The sequence below is a fragment of the Vicia villosa genome, unplaced genomic scaffold, assembly GCF_029867415.1.
Source record: "Vicia villosa cultivar HV-30 ecotype Madison, WI unplaced genomic scaffold, Vvil1.0 scaffold7, whole genome shotgun sequence".
Classification (NCBI taxonomy): Eukaryota; Viridiplantae; Streptophyta; class Magnoliopsida; order Fabales; family Fabaceae; genus Vicia; species Vicia villosa.
Genome location: NW_026706810.1, coordinates 1,845,760 through 1,855,295, shown reverse-complemented (window position 1 = coordinate 1,855,295; position 9,536 = coordinate 1,845,760). Strand labels below are relative to the sequence as shown.

The 9,536-nt window shown below is 33.5% G+C and overlaps 1 protein-coding gene across 1 annotated transcript; it reads left to right on the top strand.

The window, feature by feature from the left end:
- The first annotated feature begins 572 nt into the window (after nucleotides 1-572).
- LOC131643084 (cullin-3A-like) lies at nucleotides 573-4,662 on the top strand. Its single transcript, XM_058913229.1, has 2 exons — nucleotides 573-706; nucleotides 1,858-4,662. Exons 1-2 carry the CDS (start codon nucleotides 603-605, stop codon nucleotides 3,890-3,892), a joined length of 2,139 nt encoding a protein of 712 aa, XP_058769212.1. The 5' UTR covers nucleotides 573-602; the 3' UTR covers nucleotides 3,893-4,662.
- Nucleotides 4,663-9,536: the final 4,874 nt, after the last annotated feature.

Genomic DNA, 9,536 nt, shown 5'->3' with positions numbered 1-9,536 from the left:
TCATGTTGACTTCGCTGGATTGGCCCAGCCCGACGCTGGGCCAGTCATAGGCCCAATCCAAAACACATTTTTATATATTTATTCAAAAAAAAGTATTTTTTTATAATAATTTATGCGATTCTTTGTATTTTTCCTCTCCTTCAAATAGAGTAGTTACTATATTTATAAGAATACATGAATATTGCTGTGTTTTTCGGTACATAAATCCTGCTATTTACAATATTTTACTTAAAACACGTGATTATATTCTTTTTATTTTTTATTTTTTTCCTCTTATTTTCATTTACTATTTATTTTTTAATTATTCTTTACCATTTATATTTCTTTAACAGAATACCATATTCGTCAAATTACTAATAAAAACAACTATATACATTTTTAATTAAACTTTATAAGGTATTTAAATCATACCATACCATAAATTTAAAAATTTTCCATTTCCCGTTTCTACCTCTCTGTGCATATCCGTTGAACGAAACCGTACTTCATAAGTATAAACCCGCTGAACTTCATTCAACTGCAAACCGTTAAACCAAAGAAAAAACGAAGCAACGTTTCGCACTTTCTCATTTCAGATTGAGGCGTTCAAGCAGAGAGTTATCATGGATCCGAGATATGCTGATCATACTTGGAACGTTCTGGAACATGCAATTCATGAGATATATAATCAGAACGCTAGTACTCTCAGTTTTGAAGAGCTTTACATGTTTTTTTTCTTCTTCATGACTTTACTTACTGTTGTTGATTCTTAGAAAACTTTGTTTTATTTGTTGTTGTTGTTATTATTATTATTATTATCATTATCATTGATTTTGATCATGATTTTGCATTCTTAGGGGATGTTTTGAAGAGCTTATTTGCTTATCTTATGGCTTAAGTACTTACTTGCATAAATATTTGGACGAAATTTCGAAAACGATTTTGATTAGTTCCTCCAAATCACTTATTGTCATAAGCTGTTTTCGGATTACATGCCTGTTCGGATTAACTTATTGGAGCTTATCTATTGGCATAAGTTTTGTGAAACTGTTTGGTAGTCTGAACCAAAACGGCTTATGACATATTTCTTAAACTTTTTTGAGTTTCTTTTTCATAACTTTTCCAAAATAGCTTACGAAAATAACTTGGAATATATATAAAAACAATTTAAAGTTATTTTATCTTATGTTATAAAAATAGCTTATGCAAGCATATTCGTAACGTTTATTTTGATAAGCATTTGAGCTATAAGCCGTTTATCCAAACAATAGAGTTTACCCTTCCTCTTTGATTAAAGAAATAGGTTCACTTATTATATTTTTTTTTTTAAGAATCACTTATATTGCCATAAGCTGCTTTCAGATTATGATGACTTTGTAAAGCACCCATTTTCTTGCTTGGAGTGATTCCTTTTGTAGCATGCCATCCTTGTGTGAAGGCTGTAGGCTTCAAAAAAGGAAATAGAGATCTATTAGATTTATGTGATGTTTTATCCTTCTAACATCTCAATAATCTCATTATTTCACGTATTAATTACAAGTGGCTTGGTTATAACCTAGGTTTGAAATAGAGATCTATTAGGTTCATGTGAATGTAGTCATGTAAACAGATAGACGACACTGTCCTAGTTTTGCTATTAGGGTAACACTGGCTGCCATTCCAGATACTTGTTAGACTTTGTGGCCTACTTTCATTACTGTCCTCTCTTTGAATTAATAGTTTATAAATCTGAAATAATGAACTGCTTTTGCAAATAAGATGATCTTGCTTTACAAATTTTCCTACTACATGTGCACATCAAATGGATATTGTACTTTATCTCTTTATTTTGGGTATTTTATCATCTAATATTTTATTGTCTTTATTTTGTGGATTTAGGAATGCTTACAATATGGTTCTTCACAAATTTGGTGAGAAGCTCTACTCTGGGTTGGTTGCCACCATGACTTTTCATCTCAAAGAGATAGCCAGATCTGTTGAAGCCATTCAAGGAATTTCCTTTCTGGAAGAACTCAACAGAAAATGGATTGATCATAATAAGGCGTTAGAAATGATTAGAGACATTCTGATGTACATGGACCGGACTTATACAACAATTACCCAGAAGCCCAGAGTTTATGCACTTGGCCTGAACCTGTGGAGAGAAAATGTTATTCATTCCAACCAGATAAGGTCTCGACTGTTGAGTATGCTTTTGGATTTAGTATACAGTGAGCGTGTTGGGGATGTTGTTAATAGAGGACTGATAAGGAATATAACATTGATGCTGATGGATTTAGGTCCTGTTTATAGACAAGAATTTGAGACTCATTTTCTGCAAGTTTCAGCTGATTTCTACAGGTTTGAGTCCCAGAAATATATGGAGTGTTGTGATTGCGGGGATTATCTCAAGAAAGCTGAGAGGCGCCTGGATGAGGAAATGGATAGAGTGAACCATTACTTGGACCCGAGGACTGAAAAGAAGATTACTAATGTGGTGGAGAAGGAGATGATTGAAAATCACATGCTGAGATTAATCCACATGGAAAACTCTGGCTTAGTTAACATGCTTTGTGATGATAAATATGAAGATTTGGGGAGAATGTATAACTTGTTCGGTCGTGTTAATGATGGTCTCCCGAATATAATTGAAGTGATGATTTCACACATGAGAGAATCCGGTAAACAGCTTGTGACTGATCCAGAAAGGTTGAAGGATCCTATTGAATTTGTGCAGAGGCTCTTGGATGAGAGGGAAAAATACGACAAGATTATAAACATGGCGTTTAGTAATGACAAGTTGTTCCGAGATGCTTTGAATTTATCATTTAAATATTTCATTAACTTGAACCCCCGTTCTCCAGAGCTCATTTCACTATTTGTAGATGATAAGTTTCGAAAGGGTCTACAGGGAGTTAGCGAGGGTGATATAGAGGTTACTCTTGACAAAGTGATGATCCTATTCCGGTACTTGGATGAAAAAGATGTGTTTGAGAAGTATTACAAACAGCATCTGGCAAAGCGACTTTTGTCTGGAAAAACAGTTTCTAATGATGCTGAAAGGAGTTTCGTAGTCAAGCTCAAAACAGAATGTGGATTCCAATTTTCCTCAAAATTAGAGGGCATGTTTACTGACATGAAAACCAGTTTAGACACAATGCAAGGCTTTTATGCCCGCCACCCTGAGTTAGGTGATGGTCCTACACTTACTGTGCAGATTCTAACGACAGGGTCTTGGCCATCTCTTGCTAGTGTGGCATGTAACCTTCCGGTGGAAATGTTGGAACTTTGCGAGAAATTTGAGTCATATTACCTCGGCATTCATACTGGCAGGAGGTTGACATGGCAAACTAATATGGGCACAGCAGACTTAAAAGCTACTTTCGGGAAAGGTCAGAGACACGAGTTAAATGTCTCCACCTATCAAATGTGTGTTCTCATGCTGTTTAATGATGCTGATAGATTAAGCTACAAGGAAATTGAGCAGGCAACTGAGATTCCAACTTCAGATTTGAAGAGGTGTCTGCAATCTTTGGCTTTGGTTAAGGAAAGAAATGTCCTTAGGAAGGAGCCTATGACCAAAGATGTCAGTGAGGATGATGCATTCTTTTTTAATGACAACTTCAGTAGCAAACTGTATAAGGTAAAAATAGGAACTGTTGTTGCAACAAAGGAATCGGAACCAGAGAAACTGGAAACTCGACAAAAAGTACAAGAGGACCGGAAGTTGCAAATTGACTCAGTAATAGTAAGGATTATGAAAGCTAGGAAGCAGCTTGATCATAACAATCTTATAGCTGAGGTCACAAAGCTGTTACAGCCGCGATTCCTCGCAAATTTAACCGATGTGAAGAAACGGATTGAGTCTCTTATTGAGAGGGAATTTATGGAGAGAGATAATAGAGACAGAAAACTGTATAGGTATCTTGCATAGAATTGGTAAGCTTGTTTGTTTCGGTGAGGTTAAATACAAATGTTTTATCATGTGAAAATGGTGAAAAATGACGTTTTAACTGTTCCATTGATTCTTATTGAATACCACTTTGCTGTTCCAGTTGGGCATGCTTTTTGTACATCACCTATCAGATTAATGTCCTGCTTCCACTATAATTTGTTCGGCCGTGTTACTGATGGTCTCTCGAAAATATGTGAAGTGATGACTTCACACATTCGAGAGCCTGTTAAAAAACTTGGTATTGATCCAGAAAGATTGAAGGATCATGCTGAATTTGAGCAGGGGCTCTTGGATGCGAAAAATAAATACGTAAAGATTATAAAATTGGCATTTAGCAATGACGAATTGTTCCAGAATGCTTTGAATTCTTCATTTGAATTTTTCGGTATAGAGGAAGAAGGAAAGTTCCAGATTGATGCAACAATAGTCCATGAAGCAACTTGATAATGCATTTGCCTCCCCTACACTCTTTTCTGTTTATTTATGCAGTTTGTGTTTGTATGTCATACTTATTAGTCAAACAAAAAATGGCTGGAGTCATTGAGGTTGTTTAATGTGGAAACAAGCTTTGGTTACAGACAAAGTCATTCCTAGAAACTTGCTTATACATGAAAGTAATTTGTTTATTGGAGTGTTTGTATATTTATAATTATTAGCCATGTAGAAAATGGATGGACTCGTTGAGTTGGTTCAATGTGGAAACAAAGGTCTGTTTACAGACAGTGTCATTGTTCCTTAAAACTTCTTTATTCATGAAAGCAATTTGTTTACCAGAGTGTTTGTTGAATTGGTTGGATATTTTATTTTGATTTTTTTTGTCATATTGCATGATTTTTATAGTTGCAGGATACGTTCAATAATTACTAATGATGAGTACAATCTCTGCGTTTTGTGTAATGAGTTGTTAGAAGATGTTGACCTCCGTCCTACTAGGGGTGTTCAAAAGTATGGTTAATTGAATTGTATGTATATTAGAACTGAATTGCATTGCACTATTAAAAAACTGAACCATTTAATTGGTTAATGAACTGAACCATTTAATTTAAACAATTCAATTTCAGTTTAAAACCAGTTTAGAACCAATTTCATTTTATAAACCGGTTAGAAAATATTAGTTTTTTCATAAAACCAAAAATAATTATAATGACAAGCTGTGCGTCATTAGCATAAATTATACTTATAATTATATTATAATAATACTGAAATTGAAAACACAAGGTAATTTATTATATAGTTAAAGTGTTAGTTAACCTTCAAGCTGAGTTAAGCGGTGCTGAATCCGAGTTAACGAACGAATTTTAATTGCTTTGTTTAATTTGGAACTTTTATTTATGTTGGCCGTTTGTTTGATTTGCAACATAAATATAAAAACATCATTTCTAAGAGCACCATTTCACTAAATTTCATCGTATGAAATATCTGACAATAGATTTAGTTACAAATAGAAACCAAATTAATATATATATATATATATATATATATATATATATATATATATATATATATATATATATATATATATATATATATATATATATATATATATATATATATATATATATATATATATATATGAGGAGGGATCAAATTACACCCGAAGAGTTACACCACGAGTTACACTCGTTCAATAACTACATTTCGAATTAATATTTTTTAAATTCAACCGTTGGATTGAAACATAATATCATATAGATCATACCTATAAAGTTTGAGCTTAATCTATATTGATTTACTATATGATCAAGATATCCAAAGATTAACGTCAAAATGAGCTTTCATGTAACGTTAATTTTGATGTAATTCAATGACATAGTAAATCATTATAGATTAAGCTCAAACTTTATAGGTATGATCTATATGATATTATGTTTCAATCCAACGGTTGAATTTAAAAAATATTAATTCAAAATGTAGTTATTGAATGAGTGTAACTCGTGGTGTAACTCTTCGGGTGTAATTTGATCCCTCCTCTATATATATATATATATATATATATATATATATATATATATATATATATATATATATATATATATATATATATATATATATATATATATATATATATATATATATATATATATATATATATATATATATATATATATATATATATATATATATATATAATATATATATATATATATATATTATATAAGAGAGGGAGATAAACTAAAAAAACAATTTTGAAAACAATTTATAAAATAAATTTGACATTTAATTATAAATTGGATTTAAACCAGTTTATAACTAGAAATTTATTGTAAACCAGTTTATAATTACAATTTGGTTCAAAACCAATTTAAAATTGAATTGGAACTGCTTTAACAGTTAATTGGTTTTTTATTAAAGTGGTTTTCAAAAACTGAACTGAACCACTAATATGGTTCAGTTCAGTGCAGTTCTTAAACCACGAACACCCCTACGTCCTACAATGAGTGACTCATTGGGTCATTTCACATATATTAAAAAAAATGTATAAAAATAAGAAAGACTAATGCTTCTACTATAGTGTCCATATTATACATTGGGAATGATGAAATTTTTATTAATTAAAGGATAGAATTGAAAACAGTGTATTGAAAATCGAAATAGGTCATTTATTTTAGGATATTATTTTATTATAAATGGGTATGGGTCACTCATTATGGGACGAAGGGAGTACGTAGATGCAGTATTTTGCACCATATTTGACAATTAATTTTTGATGGGTTAAATATTGATGGGAGGAATTATACCAATCAATCCTGCTGTGATCATTTTCTGAACTTTCAATCTTGCTTAAAGGGGAGAGTGTAGCGAGGAAGAGAGGGAGTTGTTTGGTTGGCTACATCTTGGAGTATATGGAAGGAAAGAAATGACATAATTTTCAACAAAGAGGAAGAAGATGTGGAAGTCATTGTGTTCAAAATTAAAATGTTTTCTTGGTGGTGGCTTCAAATTGGAATGAACTATTTGAATTCAAATTGGAACGAACCGAAAATATAACTACGGTATGAAACCGTAAGTATATTTCTGGTTCGTGGAACACCTAAAAGGTACGCTGCCACTTCCCCTCCCATTACAGTTTCAAAAACAAACACAACAACTCTCTCAAAACTCTCTCATTTTTATTTTCACCAAATTAAGCACATTTGCAACCGAAGTTGTTTGAAAGCATCAAGCACCAATATATCAAGCATCCAACCACAATCAATCAAGTAGGTCATTTTTTAACTTTTTAGAATTTATGAAAAACCCACTCAAATGTGTGTTTTAGGTTAGAAATTAGGAATTTGTGGTTTGTTTTCAACATTATGAATCATTACTAAGGTGTTAGAAATGTCTTTTTAATGATCAATGACTATTTATGTGTGTTCATTTGTGGGGGTGGGGAGCCATTAACGCACCTTTGAAATTGCAGCAGAAATCGAAAATGCATTTCCGGTTATCACCAAGAACAAAATCGGAAGTGCATTTCCGATTTTTTCCTTAATATGTTTTCAACAATTTTACTTGAGTTAACATTTTTTTTCTGTGCTTCTATAGGAGCAATGACTGACGTAGCATCTCGAATGACACACAGCAGAGTAGCACAACATGTTTCTGTGCTAAGAGAAAGGAGTCGGGCAACCGAGGCTCCTCCTGCATCTAGACAGGTCGTACCAGATGCACCACCTACAACTCCATCTTCCGGTATTCCTGCTTCTACTCCTATTACGTCGCCTTTCTGCAGCAGGCGGAATTCTCCAGTCCATCCTTCTCCACCCGTGTCCTCCGGCAGACACATCTCCCCACAGACAGCATTTGAGGCGCGGGAGAACTTCAGTTCTCAGGCAACACCAGAAGCCCTGTCATAACCTTAGTCACACCCTTCATCCCATCCTCCATCACAACCCCCATTACAGCCCCAGACGACACCTGAGGCGCCTCCTCATTCATCGTAGACACCTGAGTGTGCACTTGCACAGGCTGCGCCTCAGAGTTTTGGAGGAGGACCATCTGATTTATCCGTTATTACTTTTTACCCTAACCATGTTGCTAGACCGTATCTGGGATGGACAAGTATGAATTTTGAATTTTAATTTCTATTACATTTTAAATTATGAATTTTTTTTATTAATTTTGGATTTTGGTTTGTTGATTAAATCAGTCTACATATTTATACAGGAGCGTGATACGCTCAAGGTCATTAGCCATAGGCGAAATATTAGTAGACAGGTACCACCTATTGAGCCATGGTTTGATGAGCTTTTACTGCTTTCAAGGTTGAAAGATTTGGAAGAGTGTGGATAAAACGTGGTAAATTTGAGTCTATCACAATCAGAGAATTACCAAATGCAACTCTAAGTAACCGGGGAAAAATTTAAGTCTAAACAACAACAAAAGAAAAAAAATAAAACTATAAAATACTATACTATAAAGCCTTGGTGTAAGTGGGAAAAGACGATCCGAGTGAACTATTAAAAAGAGTTCACTGGCCAAAAGTTACAGGGCGCGCTACAAGAGGGCTAGCGCGCGAAACGCGCTATACCAGTTGGGAAAAAACAAGTACAGTGGCAATGCAGTCCCAACCACTCTCCACTTCTCACCTGCACAACTTATTTATAGAAAAATTAAACAGAAAAATACAATCATTTGGATGCCTCCCAACAAGCGCTTGTTTTACGTCGTAAGTTCAACGCCTTTATTGTGCACGGGTAGTAACTTCCTCCACAGCACACCAACGCTTTCGCCCCAACGCGAACCTAAAGAAAGTGTCCTAACCACACACAAACAAACTTTACGAAACAAGAGAATATACAACAAGACATAAACAACATGTATTAACAAACACGTAACTATAAGAAAAAACACGTTTTTTACAAAAGTTTGGTGAAATTAGCTAAATAAGTTGAAAAGTGAAGATTTGAAATTAAAGAACTATCCGAGTTCAACTGGTTTAATCAGTCCACCAAACAAAATTAAAACATGTATCTATACAATCCACTATACAAAAATATACAAGTATTAGGGAGTTCATAAATATACTATATTCACAAAACTCAAAAACAAATAAACTATCGCAATGCGAATTCAATAAAAACAACAACCCCCAGCAAGGGCGCCATTTTGTTGGAGCGGTAGAGCGGCAAGGAACAAAAGTTTTTGTAAGTATTTATCCAGGAAATTATCGTGTACACAAAAATTAGTGCTACTGAACTGCCGTTCGACGAATTCTTAGTTCTTGAGTTTGGGTTAAATGGGTTTTAAGTAAAAAATGGAAAAGTAAACATATGAACATAAAATAAATACATTATTGTTAGAGAATAACTTATGTGCTTCGAATCTAAACTACTTCTCATAAACTTAGATATATCACTCCGCCACACTCAATTTACATTACTCGTCAGAATCACCACATATCTCTCACATCAATGTCCATTTCTACAACAACGACGAGAGTTTAACCATATTGCTCTTTCGACAATGTCTCAACCGATCGAACAACACAGACGCATTAAACATAGATATTATGTGGATGTTAACCCCAATCCTATCTCTAGAATATAAAACTAGCAGATATCCTCCTAATCAAGATTCATGATGTCTATTTCTACAACAACACAAATCCAAAGCATTTAAGCAAAAGGATCAAGGAAAC